Below are 21,387 nucleotides of genomic sequence, written 5' to 3'. Positions count from 1 at the left end.
ACGTTGATTAACCATGGATTTGTATTAAAATAGATGATTGCTTTCTGAATGAGGTATACTCTTTTATCCTTGTGCCAAACTTGGTATATCCATGATCAATCACAATTTCCGAATTTCTATAACAAATTTAGCTGTAGGCCTTACTTTGTTCGTATAACCCCAAGGGCTCTTGTAGATTTCGAAAACTTCAATCTAATATTAAGCGAACGTAAATTATTTTGAACTTTACTTCAGGGCAAGAAAAACCGAAAAATGAAATGATTTTTAAATATTTGAAATAATTTTATTTCCTTACTTTTCTGCTAGTTTCATTTTTTTTTTCTCTGTTGCATTTTCCGCCCCGCCCCCCTCCCCCTCACCTCAACAAACGAAACCCAAAGACAACTCGTTTGATAATATTTCCTCAATGCATTAAATATAAAAATATCATCTGATTCGTTTTATTCTGGTCAAAAACTAAGTTATAGAATTTTTATATCAATTTATCGTTATATTATTATTATTATTATTATTATTATTATTATTATTATTATACGTTCAAGTGTTGGTGTCGGTGTTGGTGTTGGCTTGCGGCGATGCAACCCGTCTGATCAATACGTTCCGCGGTTCCCTGTGTGTATTTTTGTCGGAAAACTTTTTGGTTTCTGGCGTGAGGGATCGATATCGGTGTTTACTTATTAAATTGCAAGGCGGGTAGAAGAATAAAAAAAAAAAGAAAAAAAATAATGATCGTGGTGAATAAAAATAAAAACAATGAAGAAAATTTGGAGGGAAACATTGAAGACAAAATAATAATTTCCCTCTACCCTATCTCCTAACGCTTGAAGTACGTTAAACCCTCTTTAGACATTAGCACCAAAAGAAGAACCGAAGAACGGTCGATGGCGGTGAGGTCTGAGAATATGTTTGGCTCGGAATTCTAAAAAGAGAGCAGGTTCATTCTGACAATGAATATAAGAATCAAAGAAATTATCGAATCTTGTGAATTTTTTTTCATAGCAATCATACAACGATACATGAATATTACAAACTGATTACGAAAATATACGAACGGCGTGAAGTTTATATATATATGTGTGTGTGTGTGTGTGTGTGTACGCAGGGTGCCCCCCCAAAAAAAAAAACAAAAGCTAAATAGAGACCATCTAGAACATATGCTGTAGAACGGAGAAAAAAAAAGGCCAAAGACCCTACTGTTTTGATGCGATTTTTGGATATAATAAACAAGTGACCAAAATTTCATTTTATTCGGAAAAAACGCTAAGAAACAGGGCCTAATTAGAGTTGGGGCCCGTTTTATTGGGTCACCCTATATATATATATATATATATATATATATATATATATATATATATATATATACCACAGGCTCCTTCAGTCTTTGACAGACTATGGGTACCCACGTAGGTGTGCCTGCGCGTGAAATATTTGTGGCAGGAGGTGCGCAATCTCCAACCACACCTCCCTTGAGACGACATTCTAAATACCAGTGGCAAGTGAAATATCTATACAGGACGACTGAAAACAAATGCCGAGCTAAGCGGAGACCACATACAGCGCCTAGAATTCCCAAATGGTCACCCATCTTGTACTAACCAGGCTCAACGTTGTTTGACTTCGGTGATCTAACGAGAACCGGTGTGTCAACGTGATTATACCGTACTATATATATATATATATATATATATATATATATATATATATATATATATAAGGAGTCTAGGCATATATATGTACGTATATATACATATATATATAGGAGGAGTTTGGTAGGCAAAAGTTTTAAACAAACATATATACGTATATATGGAAATAGGTTTGTGTTTACTATAACCTTTTTACACAAATATAAATCCTGTAGAATATCTGCATGAATATAATTACACGTAATAGTTAACTAAAGATGATCATGAGAAAATGAAAAATAAAATAGGGAATTAATTAAAATGAATGTTTAAAAGTATATGCAAATTAGCTAGATCTTTTGCAGATGAATGCAATTCCACGACCCATATACAACAAAGTTATATTTTCCTTTTAATATGAATATGAATAGACAAAACATAAAAGGTTCATAGGAGTATAGATAGTGTATATATATATATATATATATATATATATATATATATATATATATATATATATATATATATATATATATATATATATATATATATATATATTGTTCCTGATTTCAAAAGGCGAAAAATTAAAAGGTAAATATTTGTACCTGTATTTTTATGTATATATATGTATATCTATGTATATGTATATATGTGTCTATTTTTTCATATATATGCATGTATATATTTGTGTATGTATGCATGTATAATATAGTACTTAAACCAAATTTATATTTTAATCTATTTTATTTCTATTTCTAACCCATATTAATTTTCTTATCAAGTTTAAATCCATACCTTTATTTTAATTTTTTCCAGATACATCTGCCTTACTTTTAATGCTAGGTTTATTTATAGTGTATTTTACATTTAATAAAAACCCTTCACAATATTTGCTGACGAGGAAACCTTGTTTATTAAAAAAACTATATGTAATAATTATTGTCTGTAACTTGATGTCTACCACAATAAAAACACTGTTTTCCGAAACGATCGTACAAATAATTGATTTTGTTGTTGTTCCTTCTTATGAAACGGATTTTTAATTTAATTATAATTTGATTTTGAAATTATCAATCACATTACTATATATATATATATATATATATATATATATATATATATATATATATATATATTTATATTAGGTTGGGGCAAAAATAAGATCGAATTTTTACGTTCAACTTCATGTCAAAAAACATTGTTTTTGCATATAAAGTTCGTATGTATAGATTGTTTCTTTATAAAGCAGTTTTTACAATTTTACCCAAAAATAGCGATCCTTTAGTGGCGTCATCGTTTTAGTGACGTCATCGTTTGTGGCTGGCGATCTCTCATTTCTGTCTCAGCGTGATATTGTAATTATCAGTAGTAGTAGTAGTAATATAATAATAATGGTAGTAGTATTAGTAGTAGTAGTAGTAGTAGTCTAGCCAATTATGTGTGGGTTACATGTTTTTTAGGAGATCGATTTTTGAATCATTTTGTGACGTCATAATTCCAAAAGTCTAATCAATGGGTAATTTTACAAGCAAATAATATAACAAACAAAAAACACTCCCAGAAGTTTAATATTATCTGCATAAGATTAGTAGTAGTAGTAGTAGTAGTAGTCTAGCCACTCATGTGTGGGTTACAAAGCTTTTATGGAAGATGTTTTTTAGGAGATCGATTTTTGAATCATTTTGTGACATCATAATTCAAAAAAACTCCAATCAATCTTACAAGCAAATGATATAACAAGCAAAAAGAAAAACCTTGCCAGAAGTTTAATCGTATTATTATTATTATTATTATTATTATTATTATTATTATCATCATTTAGTGGTAGTAGTAGTAGTAGTAATGCTCGTATTAAGATTATTATTAGCAGGTGTTTCTTAAAGAAAGGAGCTTTCTAATCATTTTACGACATCATAATTGTCATAACCTCAGTTAATGGACAACGACAAGCAAATAAGATAACCAACAAATCCACACAAGTTAAACAGTATATACATCAAAATTTGTAGAAGTAGTAGTAGTAGTAGTAATATTAGTAGTAATAATATTATTATTAACATTAACAGTAGTAGTAATAGGGGTTGTATTCGAGGAGGAATAATGTTTTCAATTCACTTTGTGATGCCATTATTTTAATGATCACAGTCCGTGGACAACGTAACAAGAGAATTGACCGATTAGTCAGCATTTGTATAAAGATTTTATAACTTTGAAAACAATAAAAAAAATATATGAAAATATATCAACTGTTTTTTAAGAAAAAAATCCTGTATTTGCAAAACTCTGTTCTAATTAATTGTTTACGGATTAAAAATTTTGGAATGTTTTTAAGTTCTTTTTTCTTAAAGAAAGACAATATGCAAATATGATCTCGTTATTAGCGACTGGGTGTTGTTGTCTGTTTTCGTGTTGTGTTTTAAATAGACGTGGTTATTTTTAAGTTCTTTTTTTTTAAGAAAAACATTATGAAAACCTTGACTATAACGCCAAATCGGCCGTATGCCGGATCGACCGAACCGAAACGACAACGTCAAAATGTTTAAAACCCAGGTAACAAGAAAATAAGATTACAAACTAACAATCCCCCACAGAAGCCTAATAGTATATAAATGAGATGGAGTAATAATAATAATAATAGTAATAGTAGTAGTAGTAGTAGTAGTAGTAGGAGGAGGAGGAGGAGGAGGAGGAGTAGAGGTAGTAGTAGTAATTTGTTTCGTAGGAAGAGAGCAGTTTTCCAAGCATTTTGTGAGATCATAATTTCATGTCCCCAGTCAGTGGACAATGCGCAAGCAAATAAATTAGCATAGGTTTAATAGTATATACGTAAGATTAAGTAGAGGTAGTAGCAGTAATGATATAATGATTATTATTATTATTATTAGTAGTAGTAGTAGTAGTAGTAGTAGTAGTAATTGTAATATTGTTATTTAGGAGATGAGTATATTTCGAATCATATTGTGACGTCATAGTTTAATGACCTCAGTAACAAGCAAATAAGAGGACAAACAAAGACGCCCCAAAGAAGTTTAGTAGTATATACAAAAAAAAACATGAGCAGTTATAGTAGTAGTAGTAGTAGTAGTAGTTGTTGTTGTTGTTGTTTCTGGGAGGCGGAGGGTGGTCTTGAAATCATCATCTGCAGCAGATCTTTGTTCTCTCCGATCCAATTTTGGAAGATTCCGAAAACGCAGCTTGTTAGTGGTTTCGAATCCTCAGGGTAGGAAATTAAAGGCAGAGATAAGAGATGCTGCGGAATTGATTTCTCCGTCTGCGGCCGTCCGGCATTCAGGAATCGATCGATTAATTGAATTAAGTCATTGATTAAGGCAGGTATTGATTGCATACAAATAATCGATCCCGAATGAATAGCAAGCAACACACACACACACACACACACACACACACACACACACACACACACACACACACACACACACACACATACGCACGCACAAATGATCATGTGAATGACGGGGTAAAAATATGAAAGAAATGAATGAACGTAACTTGGGTTATTTTCTGCAATTATTTCTTTGTATCTTTGATTTTTTTTCTTTTATTTTTACTTTCCTTTTCTATCGAAAGTCTTTTTATTATTTATTTATTGAATTATAGTACGGTACCAACGAGGGAAAAAATATTTGCTAAAGAAAAAAAAATGAAAACAAAAAAAATAAAGAAAATTGGGGAAAAATTTACTTTATATATATATATATATATATATATATATATATATATATATATATATATATATATATATATATTGGCCAATTTTTCCATATACATATATATAATATATAAGTTTATTATTTCATATGTCTATGTATAATAGAAGGTGATATCATATGCTATGTACAGATTTCCGGTATCTATTTAGCAGTGCTCAATACGTGAGTAGAGCTGAGTTATAGAGTATGGAAATATATTAATGGCAATTCCTGGACGCCTATGTGTACCTTAATTGTAGAGTCTAGTGATTCCTTGTGGGACGAAAAAAAGGCAACGCCTTTATGTAGCTTGCCATAAATATATTTCCGTACGTGACTATATGCAGGGTGTTCAAAAACTTTGAATAGTTTTCGGGATGTTGTCATTTAAAATGACGTCAATTTCGAGGGGACACCTCATATATATATATATATATATATATATATATATATATATATATATTATTACATATATATAATATATATATATATTATAACATATATATATATATAATATATATTATTACATATATATATATATTATTACATATATATAATATATATAATATATATATTATTACATATATATATATAGTATTACATATATAAATTATTACATATATATATTATTACATATATATATATTATTACACATATATATTATTATTACATATATATATTATTATTACATATATAAATATATTATTACATATCTATATATATATATTATTACATATCTATATATATATTATTACATATCTATATATATTATTACATATATATTATATATATATTATTACATATATATATTATTACATATATATATATATTATTACATATATATATATATTATTACATATATATATTATTACATATATATACATTATTACATATATATATTATTACATATATATAATATTACATACATATATATATATTATTACATATATATATATATATTATTACATATCTATCTTTATATTATTACATATCTTTATATATTATTACATATATATTATTACATATATATATTATTACATATGTATATATATATATATATATTACATATATATATTACATATATATATTATTGCCTATATATATTACTGCATATATATATAATTGCATATATATATTATTACATATATATATTATTATATATATATATTATTACATATATATATTATTACATATATATATTATTACATATATATATATATATTATTACATATATATTATTACATAATTTAAAGGAGATTAGAACAATAGTCTAAAGAGCTGAGTGTATTTTAATGTAACAGTGAAATTACTAGTTTAATTAAAATACAGGAAAGAGAAAGTGCTCGTTGTAATTTAGATATATAATAAGCTCGATAAGAAAATATCCTAGAGCTAATTCAATATTAAGTAATGTGATTGATAATTTAAAATTTGAAAATCAAATTATAATTAAATTAAAAATCTGTTTCATAAGAAGGAACAACAACAAAATCAATTATATGTACGATCGTTTCTGAAAACAATGCTTTTTATTGTGGTAGACATCAAGTTACGTACAATAATTACATATAGTTTTTTTATAAGCAAGGTCTCCTCGTCAGCAAATTTTGAAGGGTTTTTTATTAAATTTAAAAGACACCATAAATAAACCTAGCATTAAAAGTAAGGCAGATGTACTAAAAAAAAAGGTAGAATTCTCAAGATTTAAGGTTATGTCTAAGAAATTAACAATTGTTTTTATTAGGGTCGATTTTTATACTAAGTCCATAATTTTAAAATAATTTATGTAGAGCTTTAATTGCTTTTTCATAATTTTTATTCGTAGAGTTAGTTACGAAAAGTTCATCATCTCTGTATAGTCCTCCTTCAAGTTTGAACTGTTTATGGAGTATACAATGTATTTCATTTAAAGGGAAAAAGCCAACTAGACCAGTGACCTGAGTCGAATCCGTCGAGCCCATTAAAATGTTGAAGTGGTTAGGGGTATTTTTCCTGGTCCAATACTTATTATCAAAGGTTATTAAAGACTCTCTAGCTATAAGTATTAGTTTAATTTCGTCTTGAGTTATATTAGTTAATTTTCGTGCCATTAATAGAGATTTATTTAGTAGGATAGGTGATATAGATTGGTAATATGATTCAATGTCAAAAGAAAGAAATTTAACGTTATTCTTATTTTGAATGTTAGAAAACCAGTCGATTACTTGGTTGGAAGATTGCCATAGTGGGTATTTTATTATGGATTTAATTTTGGGGATAATTCTATCTAATATGTTTTTACTAACCAGTCCTATATCTGATTTCGAGGGGCAAATGAGTCTAATAGTAGGGTTAATATGAAAGCTGTGTTTGTGGTCTTTTAAAGTAAATCTTGGGGTACCTGGCACCGTTATTTCTGTGTATTTATCTATTTTAAGTTTAGTTAAAATGTTTTTTGCATCATTATTTATTTTATTTAGTGCTGATTTATTTGTTGTTTTATAATTTTTATTAAGTTCCTTATATATTAGATTTTTATATTGTATATAGTCCATTGTGTAGACATTCCCAGTTTTATCTGCCGGTACTATCAGTTTATTTTGGTGGCTTTTAGAAATAGATTTTGAAAATTTATTTATTTTTTTAAGTGTTGGAGTGATATATTTTTTATTTTTCTTAAATTTAATATTTTTAATCAGGTTGATTAAGTCATTTTCAAATTTTTCAGTGTCTTTGTTTCTTTTAGGGTTTTTATATGTTATTAGTCTGTAGTATTTGGCTGCTTTTCTCTGATCATTGTCTTGTCTTAGGTTGGTTTCTTTCATTTCTCCAGGTTGGTGGTGTATTGGTTCTGTGGCTTCATTTTGGTGATTATCAAAATGGTAGGCTTTCCATCTCAAGTTCCTTATAAATATATTTATACTTGTAATTAAGCTGATTATAAAGGTGTCTTTAGAAGGTATGGGGATACATTTGGTTGATAGTTGCAATTCCTTCTTATGAAACATATCTACATAAAAAAACTATATGTAATCATTGTACGTAACTTGATGTCTACCACAATAAAAAACATTGTTTTCCGAAACGATCGTACAGATAATTGATTTTGTTGTTGTTACTTCTTATGAAACGGATTTTTAATTTAATTATAATTTGATTTTCAAATTTTAAATTATCAATCACATTACTTAATATATTATTACATATATATATATATATTATTACATATATATTATTACATATAAATATATATATTATTACATACATATATTAATATATATATATATATATATATATATTACATATATATTATTACATATAAATATATATATTATTACATACATATATTAATATATATATATATATATATATATATATATATATATATATATATATATATATATATATATATATATATATAAGCAGCTGGTGTTTGATCCACACTGCAAGGGAACAATGAGATAAAATACTGTTTTATATTAAACTCCTTGTGACTGTTTCCCATGGTCAAATAGTCCAACAATTAAATTTACGCGTGGAGATAAGAAAGGCGAATAGAGATAAACGTAATCAACTATTAAAATGTTAGAATTATGTATTTTAAACTTTCTTGAATTTCATACTATTTTTGATGCAAGCTTTCTTTGAAACCATAAAATATCTGTTGCCATTTTTCACGCCTTTCATATGTAGTTATATTTTGAGTGTCATCACCGTTCAGATTATGTTCAGGGTCTTTGTTCTCATGTATCAAGGCCAGAATAACCCCCCCCCACCAAACGGAAACACTGAAAGGTAAATATGCGGAGTTATATATCTCCAGAGTGGAATTGAGCTTGTGTAAGCACGCAATCTACTTTTTTCGTGGAGTACGGAAGGTCTCATTGCACATTGAGTAAGGTGTATACCAATTTTCGGAGTTTGTAATCATGCCCAAATACATTTTCTTTTCTTTTAATGGATTGGTAGTTGCTATTTCGTCTGGTGAGTTAAGGGCAACATAGATTCATTGATTGATGTAATAATTAACTGGATGATTTTGCGCTACGAAATATTTGCTGTCAAAAATTGTGAATGTCAACGTAAAGGAAGAAATTGTATCTTGGTCAATGTTATGGTATTTGGAATTTAGACTTTTCTCATGTGTCTGTATATATATATATATATATATATATATATATATATATATATATATATATATATATATATATATATGTATGTATGTATGTATGCATAGCCGATTTTCATGGCTATGAAACATAGAAGAGTCTGTGTAGGTAAATTGTCATATATTTTTCATAACTTACCATGTATGAGGTGCCTTCAATAAGTTTCCAGGTATTTTGTACAGACATTTAAAATTGTTGCAGACTCTTGAAAATTCAGTGTGTTATTGCAATATATCGTATGAGATGAGTGACCAATTTTTATCATTTCAGGTTTAAATAAACAGCAACAGCCGGAATTGGAATACACTCTACTAAAGCCTGATTGTCGCAGCTGGTGAATTTCGAAAATGCAATCTGGCCACGCGGACACTTTAGAAGAACGATATGCAAATGATGTCTGTTTTAAACTTGGAAAACACGCCATAGAAACGTCTGGAATGCTTCAGACTGCGTTTGGACTATCTTGCTTGAATCGAGCATCAGTTTTTAAGTGACATAAGGGATTCAAGATAGGCTGGCAGTCTGTGAGGATGGTAAAAGGTATGGGAGGAGTAAGGGAGTCAGAACTGTAGATTGGCTAAATAAAGAATTTTATTGATAAAGAGCGTCGTGAATCTATAGAGACAATCAGTGCAGAGTTTGATGCCAGAGTGGAGAAGTGTACACGCAATTATTCGCGAGAAACTGAAAATAATGGCCATCCAGACAGTTTCTTACCCTTCCTATAGTCCAGGCCTTCCCCCCCCCCTGCGCGACTTTTAGTTATTCCCCAAGCTTAAAGAAAACCATAGAGTCTGTCGTTATGAGACAATTAAAGAGATAAGAGAGGCTGTGACGAGATTCATTAACATGTTCACACAACAGAATTTCCATAGGGGCCTTCCCAGAAGTTGTTGGACGGGTACAACAAGTGCATTGCAGCCGAAGGAGATTACTTCGAAGGAGACTAGAGTTTCATCAATAAACGTACCATGCAAAAAAGTCTGGCCACTTATTAAAGGCACCTTGTATATTACTTATGTGAATTATTGATAATGTATTATTATGTTTTTAGGCATGCAGTTATGCATAATCCATTCATTAAGTGAATGTCGCTCTTTTACACAGTTCCAGTTCAGCCTTAACAAAGGTGTAACACCCGTTATTTTCCAACTGATATTTGCATGTATTAATACATATGAGAGCTGTGGTTATAATTATTACATATAGATGAATATATATATATATATATAACTTACCTAATCCTGACAATTTTTTGTCATGATGTGCTATTTTGACTTCCTCATATGGCCGAAGATTATCGTCAGAATGGAATTCTTCATCCGAAGAACTGTACGTTCTACTACCAGAGTTTTTGGCTCTTCGAGTTCTGTGGGCCCGAGACTCCCGGGTCTTTGTCTTTGTATTTCCCTCCATTCTTGTAATTGAGTATTATCTGTCAATGGTTCGCATCTGGAGAGGTCTAGACGTCCGACGTTCCAGTCGGGTAGGTTCACTACAGTTCTATACCAAAAGAAAAAAAATAAACATAAATAAATAAATAAATAAAAATGAAGTCCTTTTACAAATTTAGTTTAGGATTTATTTTAAACCGTTTTAAAAAAAATAATAATAATAATAACAACAACATCAGAAAAAGGATACCTGTGCAGTTTTCGGACTGTGCTGAAATAATAAGAGTTAAGAATGGCTTTCAATTAATAGAGTTAACCTAAAAGTTCCAGTAAGAGAAAGTGAAATAGTAATAAATAAGAACTTGTATAAATGCTTCAATCCACATAAAAAAATGGCACATGATCGCCATCTTAAACTTCTTATAATTCTCCCTCAAAAGAGGTGCATTTACACGTACAATGTGCAAGGGTTGAATTACATAATTAGGACGTTAAACATTTTGATATTACGTTCCTAAATTTTTGAGATAATCATTGGTTATGCGTATTATTTGGAATCTTCGGAGTACTGTTCTCATCTTGAATGTCATTTTCACAACGTTTCGGTCGATGTAACCTCCGACTTTCTTCGGATATATCTTGCTGAATTTCGGAATGTTTCTATCGGACTCGAGAATTTAGACGGTCTTTCGAACGCAAGTCCCTTTTTTTTACTTCCCATTGTGAAAATAACACTAAAGATGAGAATAGTAGTCCAAAAATTCCAAATAATACAAACATTTTCATATTATTTGAATTATTCAACTGATGGTATTGATGCAGAATACGGTCTGTACTATTTTTGTAGATAGGATTTTCAACTTAAATTCAATTTTTGCGGTATCCGTTTTTTATTACATTGTTAAGTAGAAAGTACAAAATAGTTAACCACCCGACCCCATGTAAAGAAAAGTGTTTCTAGCAAAAACGTTGTTATTACAGCACGGCACGTATTTTGTATTAGTGTCCACATAACTATTCTCCTCTTGGTTGGAAAACAAAATTATAAACCTCCGCTCACCTCTTTAAAGAAGAGAGGCTATCCTCAGCTAAGACCACACAAAGAGATCAAGAACGATGGAATGGCAGAATATGGAGAGCACTAACCAGACTTCCGCTGGAAGAGTACTGCGGAGAGTACTGGAATCTTGGAGAGACTTATTGTCACTCAAATCCCAGGGAAGTTTGATGGTTGTATTTGCAATAGTTACCGCAAAAGGTGGAGAATACTAGAAATACTTATTGAACAATTACCGAGAATGTGAGAACTCCTATATTCTAATAATAATAATAATAATAATAATAATCTGAAACTGCAACAATTTTCAGTTAACTACATCCGCCCCCCCCCTAAAAATTGTTGTGACAACTTCGGCTGGTAATATAACAAATGATCGTGAATGGTCAAGAAGGATGGAAGGACTGCAGAGAAAGAGCACTAACCAGACCTCGACTGACAAAGTGCGGAGAACACTGATACCTTGGGGCGACTTTTTGCCATCCTTACCCTAAAGAATACCAATGGCCGTTGGAAGCGAGAAATCGATGGTAAGCGGCTGTGGTGATGATGCTAAGTCATTTGGAATGATTATTGAAAGAAGTGAACATCACTGCAATTTAGGGAGACTTGCTGTTACTCAGATTCCAGTGAGCACAACACGTTAATCTCAATAAGCAATCGCTAGTGATGATCCGTGTAAGAACTGTAAATATTTTTTTCTTTTTCTTGTTTTCACTTCAACCATGGCGGATTACCAATCGGACATACTGTTACTGATTGGGATCATGTCTAATAAGGAATGGCAGGGAGTTAAGCACCAAGATGTCTGTTCACATTACATTTAAACTTCTGCATTTCAGTACGGTTAGAGAAACGAGAAAACAGGCGGGGAATTCCAAAATCTAGCAATCTTAGGAATGAAACTATCGGAGTAGAGTGGTTTCCGGCATCCATGGATGTCTACAGTGAATAGGTAAGAGTTTGCTTCTTATCAGGTTGGTCGGGCATATGTACGTCGAGTGGCAACCAGGAGAATGAGTTCATCAGAGCATTAAAGTATTTGCAAAATAGGCACAAGGACGCAACATTGCGTTGATGGGGCAGAGGTTAGAGCTTGCCTGATAGTGTGGGGTCTATTAGATTTGAGACTCTTTGTTAGGACTGTTTAAGAGGGAGAGATAGTGGTGCATGTATCATCCTCGATGTGAATACAATAATCCATGCATGGGCAAATGGTTGATTTAAAATGATATATGATACTGGTGCGAGTAATCTTCTAAAATATAAAGGGCAAAATTCTGTTTAAATGCATGCATGTATGTATGTATGTATGTTTCGACCCTTCGGACGATAAATATCGAAAAATTGGCCCAAAATATAAATTTCTTCTCCCTTAATTGGATACTTTCCTACAGGGAGTGGTAGAAAAAAAATCGTTCCTTTATGACAATTTAGCCAAACACACATGCGCAAAAACGCTCTTTTTTTAGAAAATTATTTTAAATATATAAAAAAGCTTTCGTTCATGCGGTCATAGACCAGTCGGTATAGTAGCAGCGTCGTTATCTTAAGATTGCACGTTCGAGCCGATATATCGGATATATGTTTTTTTTTTCGATTTTTAAAGTTTTAATATAGAAACAGGGTTATTTATGCCATTTTTTCGTCCGTTTTTTTTTTTAATTTTTCATCACGTTAGCTGTTTTTTTTTCAGATTTTTAAAAAAAGTTTTAACATCGTTCGCTTATTCTTTATTTTGCATCACGTTCGATGTTTTTTAAAAATAATATTTAAACATGTTTATTACGTTCGCTTATTCTTTATTTTCCATTTTGTTTTGATTTACCCCACCCCCTCTATCACACACACACACACACACACACACACACACACACACACACACACACACACACACACACACGGGCAACCTGATAATAACAAACACTTAAAAAAATATATATAATCTCATAAATTTCAAATTTACAACATATAGAATTTTATTATAAACTAGCGTAGGTTCCCGGCATTGCCGGGTGTGTCTAGGTGGTGTAGTAAGGAACCCCGGGGGTAGGTGTGAAGAGATGTAGGCAGTTTGCATGGAAAGGTGTTAAAAAAGTATGCAGACAGGCTCAAACCTGAAGGAGGAAAAGAAGGTGAAGAAAAAACGTAACGTCTTAGCTGATGCATCCATCGCGCAACCAGAAATCGGAAGCGTTCGAATTAAGAGTAGTTAATCGAAAGGAGACAATGACTAGCGAAAATGTTGATATTTTGGGCAAATGTTTCGATAATTGTTGTCCGAGAGACGGAGCTTCAAAACGATACCGGTCTAGTCTCGTCTGTCGAAAGTTTTCGGCAGACATACAAACACACACACATACACCCATTTTTCCTTTTATATATTAGATTTACGACTAATCACATACGTTAACAACCGAGTTCACCTTTAAGAACAAGAACACAACTACATCACATATTCAAAAGGTTTTTACTCTTCCCTTTAAAAACACTTGTTTTCTTCTACATCTCCTTTCTTTTGTTAGAAAAATACCCATGACTCTCAAAGGAGATAATCTCAAATACTCACCCCATTTTTTCCAGAGTTATCCCCCTTTACTATATCTGTTTTTTTTTTCTTCTCACATAAAAAATTCGATTTTCCCTTTCATCCCCACCTTTTTTAACTCATTCTTTTCCTCTCCTTTTTTTCTTGCTTCCCCACTTTTTATCTCCAATTAGTCATAATGATAACATCAAAAATATTTTAAAAGGAAACTACATCTGGTTAAAATACGGATAAAACACGATTTACCATACTGAAACCAGCAACCTCTTAGTTTCGTAAATATTATGGTTCTGAGAATATGCATTCGGTTGGATTTAATTAAAAATGTAATTATAAGTAAGACATTATATCCCTATGGTTTCCTCCTTTATAATTTCTGCAAACTTTCTTCCAACTAGATCCAAAAATTCGAAACCTTAGATTGCAGAGCAACTCCTTTTGTTTTGTCCTACCAAAAAACTGGCGACTTTTACGCCTTACTTAGTTCGGAGGTTACATCGATCGAAACGTTGTGTAAATAACACGCGAAATGAGAACAATTATCCGAAACAATACAAACATTCATACCTCATCTCAAAATGCCAGAACGGTAAACATTTTTAAGTTTAAAACTATCGGACGAAATTCAACCAAACAAAGTTCCACAAAAAAAAAAAAAAAAAAAAAAAAAAAAAAAAAAAAAAAACTAAAAGCAACTTTTTCCTGTGTGATTTTATTTTTACATAAAATGGAAATCACACTGCAAACACAGCTCTGAACAGGTTTGGATACAAAGGTAGGAATGAACGCCGTCCTTTTGTCCAACGCTGTCCACCTCCAACTCCCAAAACGGCGCAGGGATGGTTATTGATGGAGGCAGCGGATTCCAGGAGATGAAGACTGAACCAATGAAAAGCGATTGCACATTTGGAGCCGGTGGCGTTTCCCTTGGCTACCATCCAGATGGGCGCAGCAGTACGACCCTTCCGCACCGCACTTTCCCTGTCACATAGATTTGGAACGGCACATGCATATGAATGCATCTCCTAATTTGACAAAGTTGTACTTTTGACCCCGTACGTTGGCATCCTTGCAAATCAATGTTTATTTCATTATCCGTTGGAAGGAACAGGGCCGAGAGGGAGCTCGAGGTGGTTCGACTAGTGTGAAGGGTTGGTGGAAGGGGCTGCCCGCACTCGGTTGGAGAATCTGCGCTTTGACAGCCCAGTGATATGCGGCAGTAATAAAGGCTACCGGAGTTCCAGACATGGGCAGAGAAGATAGTGAAACTAAAAAGATGTAGACATCATATGTGGAAGAGAAGCTATATCCGGCAATAACAAGCGCCAATCACCCTTTCCTTATAGCACTTTTCTCTTTTCTCTGTCTATCCATCTTATACTCTCTCTCTCTTTCTCTCTCTCTCGGCCTGTTTCCAGCTGTCTCTCTTCGTTTTTCTTTCTCTTTTCATCTCTAGTATTTCGCATATAGAAGAGAAGCCAAGAACGACAATGCTGACCGTCAATCACCCTTTTCTTATTTAAATAATCTTCTATAATCTCTCTCGCTCTCTCTCTCTCTTGCTCTGTCTCTCTCTTTTCCTGTCTCTTTTTTTGTCCCTGTCTTTCCCTGTCTCTCCCTCTCTCTTATATTTAACATTGAGAATAGAGACCAAGAACGGCAATATCACCAGTCAATCACATTTTACTTATATTATTTATCTCCTAGAATCTCTCTTGCTTTCTATCTCTCGCTTTGGTTCTCTCTCCTATCCTCCCTCTTCATGTGTCTTTCTCTTCCCCCTCTCTCTCTCTCTCTCTCATATTTCACACATATAAGAGAGGCTAAGAACGACAACATTAACCGCCAATCACCCTTTTCTTATATTACTTATCTCCTATAATCTATCTTGCTCTCTCTCTCGCTCTGTCTCTCTCTTTTCCTGTCTATTTTTGTGTTTCTTTCTCTCTTTAATATTTCACATATAAAAGAGATACCAAGAACGGTAATATTACCAGTCAATCACTGTTTTCTTATATTCTTATCTTGTATAATCTCTCTCTTGTTCTCTCGCTTTGTCTCTCTCTCTTTCCCTGTCTCTCCCTCTATCTCTAATATTTCACATGTTGAATACAGGCCAATATTAATCAGCAATCGCTCTTTTCTTATACAACTTTTTCTTTCACTCTCTGTTTGTATCTCATCTCTTTCTATCTCTATTTCTTTCTCACTCTGTCTCTCTTTCTCTCTGTCTCTTTCTCTCTGTATGTCTGTCTCGTTGTCTCTTGTATTTCATATATGGAAAAGATGCCAACAACAGCCAATAAGCCTTCCATCTTATTACTTTTCTCTTTTAACTTCTGTTTAGATTTCCTTCTTTCTATACATCCCTCGTTCTCTCTCTCTCTCTGTCTCTCTCTCTCTCTCTCTCCCCTATTTCAAATATGGACAAGACGCCAACGACGGAAATAGCAACTTTCATTCACCTTTTTCTTATATACTACATTTCTCTTTTACTCTTTCCTCACCTCTCTATCTCTCTCTTTATCTCTCTCTCTCTCACACACACACACACACACACACACACACACACACACTGGTATCTGTTCGATGCATAGTTATGGGATTAATAGAGATTAATATTTAATGCAAAAAATGTACACAAATTTAACCATATTACACAATCAATTTAGCATAAAGCAATCATTCCAAGACACCGTTTTTAACCGGATAAAATCTCTCACTTATAATATATATATATATATATATATATATATATATATATATATATATATATATATATATACATGCATATATATATATTGTGGATTCCTTCAGTCTTGATAGACTATGGATACCCACTGTAAGGTGCTTACGCGTGAAAAGTTTGTGGCAAGATTTGCGCAATAACCAACCACACTTCCCCTGAATCGACATTGTTAAATACCAGTTGCAAGTTGAGGTTCAGGACGACTGGAAAATATGCCGAGATAAACGGAAAACATTTACAACATATAGAATTCCCATCTGGTACTAACCAGGCTCGACGTTGGTGATCTGAGGAGAACCGTTATGTCAACAACATTATACCGTGTAGTATATATATATATATATATATATATATATATATATATATATATATATATATATACATACATATATATACATACATATATACATATATATATATATATATATATATACATATATATACACACATCAGTGAACTTGTCTTCTGTCTGCCTTTGTCAATTTTGGTCTATATACTTGAAACTTGATATATATGGGATTTGGACCTGTAGAACAAATTCCGGTAAAAATAGCTGCTAAAGTGTCAATATAGAAAAAACGTTGGAACTTGTCAAGCGTATATTGAGTAAACATGCTATTTCTACGCATGAACAAATATACATTTATAATAGGTTTATATGTCTTAAGTTTTGAATATGCGCATGGACGTGACTCAGATAGTAACTAGTAAGGCTGTGAAGCTATATGTTTTAGTTTCGATTATATTTGATAGCAGCCAAGTCATATTTGCTGTAACTTTTGAAATCACTACTACATATTGGGTACAATATAATAATGATTAGCGTATCGGCTCCATATGAAAAGACGAAAATCTGCATAAAATAAAATATCATATTTAAGCAAAATTTACGACCGGTCTGCTAGTATATATATATATATATATATATATATATATATATATATATATATATATATATATATGTGTGTGTGTGTGTGTGTGTGTGTGTGTGTGTATAAAATATGAAAGAAACATAGAATTGCGAAAGGTTTTCTGTGGCTTCTGACTTTAAACTTCGATAATCTAAGTTTAAATGAACTAATATATCCGAGGGTTATCTGAATTGTACGTTCTCCTATTTAATATCCCTAAAACCAAAATGTTGAAGAGCTACGAAGATCAACGAACCTAGCAGTGATTTGCTGTGCCGGCATCAAGTGTGCCAGCTTTGTACACGTTAAGCGGGCGCCTGTGTATGTTGATCGAATTTTTTTCTGCATTCAGGAATTCAATAACGCATCTCTACATCTTACGCATGTCTATGCTTTTGTAGAGTCTCGCATCGTCAATATCTTCAACAGAGAGATGAAACTTGCAGGTTATGAATGCATAAGTTCAGTCATAATAACAATGTAGCTTGCCCTCCCCTCTGATTTATTCGGGTGGAACAAAAATAGGAGGTATTACTATTTGAACACCTTATATATCTATATATCTATAAAAATGAAAATGTGTGTCTGTGTATGTCTGTGTGTATGTGTACATTTTCCTACGCAATAACTCTGTCAATTTTAAGTCTACAGACTAGAAATTTAATATACAGGGTACTGAGATTTGGGAAAATATTTGTAATCAGTTTTTGGCCAGAAATTCGGCTGTTAAGGGGCCAAAGTTCAACGATTTGATCTTTGAGAACTCTACCAAACTCTTCTGACAATTTTGGGTCTAAACACTTGAAATTTTATATAGGAGGCTCCTTGGACATGGATCTTACTTAATAACTTGATTTGAGTCCAAAACAATAAATACCAAAGGGTCATAAAAGGGGCGAAAGTTTAAAAAATGACCGCTTTTTTTCTTTGCTCAACATACACCTCCAAACACCCGGGCAATGCCGGGCTGAATAGTTAGTATAGACATAAAGCAAGAAATAGACAGGAGAGGAGCGTTCATAATTTGATCTATATCTGTATTAATTAGGCTTCTCCTATTTGAATCCGACACTGCCTATGCAAGTACCTTTTATGTCAGTAGCAATGGAAGAATACATTTACATAATAAGCTCGCATATAGATGTATGTTTCCATGTTCCGGCTTTCAAAGAAAGGAAGTCTAACTTTATGCATCCAAGCATTATGCACTATAACTTGCATTCACACCTGATTAACCTGCATGGCAATGTATGCACAGTATTTGGTGCAGTGCGCATACATATGCTAAAACTCGACAAATAAATCTCGACCCATGCATTCGTCTTGGTATTACGTTTCCATTTTTTGCCTTTACAAAGGAGTCAGTCGAGAGTACGGTAGTCAATGGGACAATATTGTAGTAATTGTTAGTGGTGGAAATTTGGTAAATTGGATTACTTAAGGGGATGGCTCATTAATAAAATGTTTACGTTGGACTTGAAGATGACCATACTGTAGGCAACTGGGAATCAGGTAAACGGAAGAGAGTTCCACAGGCGTGCAGTTCTAAGAAAGAAGCTTTGGTCATGGAATCTATATTTTGATTTAGGCACGGATAAAGCGTCAGAGTATCCACCATTAAAATACTTGTAAAATAGGCAGAAGTATGCAATATTTCCTCGATGGGACAGATGTTGAAGCTTAGATGACAGTTCGTGACCAATGTGGTTGGCGACTATCTTTTGAACCCTGTCCAGGAGTGAGAAACTAGTAGCAGATGCACGAGCCCAAATGTGACAACAATAGTCCATACATGAGCGAATTGTGGCCTTATAGAGGTACGGGATACTTTAAGGTGTTAGTAGCTTTCTAGCACAGTAGAGAGAGCCTACCTTCTTCGCAAGAAGAGGGACGTTCGTGGCTTTCGGGCCAAGATCAAAGAGCAAAGACCCTATGTGGGAGCAACCCCATAGATAAGACCTTGGTCAATGTAGGGGCAACCCTTCATACCAATTGTCACTATCCAGCTCCCCTACTCCCCCGGGGAGTTGGTCCCCATTTCCTCTTCACTCCTCACATTAAAAATCGGCCTTGTGCCTAATTTGCTCGGTGGGGGAGCAAATAAATACCGCTCTCCTTCTTCACAAGAAGAGGGACCTCCGTGGCCTTCGGGCCGAGATCAAAGTGTAGTATCTGTTCCTGCAGATACTGCAAGCAAAGACCATATGTGGGGGCGACCCCACGGATAAGACTTGGTAATGTAGGGGCAACCCTTCATACCAATTGTCACTATCCAGCTCCCCTACTCCCCGGGGAGATGGTCCCCATTTCCCCTTCACTCCTCACATCAAAAATTGGCCTTGTGCCTAATTTGCTCGGTGGGGGAGCAAATAAATACCGCTCACTTTCTTTGCATCGGCCTTGGCAATGCTCTCAATGTATATTTTAGGTTATTGTTATCTATTATAACATTCTAAATGTTCCATTCTTAATTGGTTCTTACGTTATATTTCGAAAAATAAAAGACTTATACAATTTTTAAAAAGGCTAAACTGCTTCACTATAGTCCAAATTCACGGGATTTGGTTGACAAAAAGCCAATCCGACAAATCTAGACAAGAACATGAGAGTATTTTGGGTGTAGTCTCATTTCCGATTATCATCATAATAATAACATATGATCAGTGTTGTAATGGTCTGAGAAAGTCACTCATGGTAAATTCATCGTGAAGTGGTTCTTCAGCAAAGACGTCAGCAAAATGTTACATTAGAACGAACAATGCAAAAAAGAAAAAAAAAAAACATTGTCTTCCGAGATGGGCTGGACTAAAAGAGTAAATTAAAGTTTGTTTCATTGCAATATGATTTTATTATATATATATATATATATATATATATATATATATATATATATATATATATATATTTTACATAGGCATCACCACTTGTCAAGGTTAAGAGGCCACTCGAGGATAAGGGTTAAACAGTGCACAGTACTCAATTGGGCAATATAGTAACCGTTAGTAATGGAGATTCGGTAAATTTGTTGACTTATATGGAACGGCACACCAAAAACTTGTTTACGTTAGACTTGAAGACAACCATATTGTAGTCAGCTGGAAAGCAGAAAAACGGAAGATAATCCCATAGGCGCGCAGTTCTAAGAAAGAAGCTTTGCTCATGGAATCTACGTTTAGGTTTAGGCACAGATAAAGAGTGGGGGAAATTTGTGATAGTTTTTTCTGCTAGACGGGTGTTTCTTGTTA

The 21,387-nt window shown here is 32.7% G+C and overlaps 1 protein-coding gene across 20 annotated transcripts in view; it reads right to left on the bottom strand.

Annotated features, from left to right (window-relative positions):
- LOC145259277 (teneurin-m-like) overlaps positions 1-21,387 on the bottom strand; it is a 694,747-nt gene that overhangs the window by 419,875 nt on the left and 253,485 nt on the right. For all 20 annotated transcript variants that reach the window (XM_080117118.1, XM_080117125.1, XM_080117123.1 and 17 more), the window contains exon 2: positions 10,722-10,986. In XM_080117118.1, coding sequence (XP_079973244.1) covers positions 10,722-10,899 — 178 coding nt within the window. In that variant the 5' untranslated portion in view covers positions 10,900-10,986. The remainder of the gene's footprint in view (positions 1-10,721; positions 10,987-21,387) is intronic.

This window comes from Euprymna scolopes, chromosome 34 (assembly GCF_053919585.1).
Source record: "Euprymna scolopes isolate OS-2025 chromosome 34, ASM5391958v1, whole genome shotgun sequence".
NCBI classification, from domain to species: Eukaryota; Metazoa; Mollusca; class Cephalopoda; order Sepiida; family Sepiolidae; genus Euprymna; species Euprymna scolopes.
This window is presented reverse-complemented; position numbering and strand designations above follow the sequence as displayed.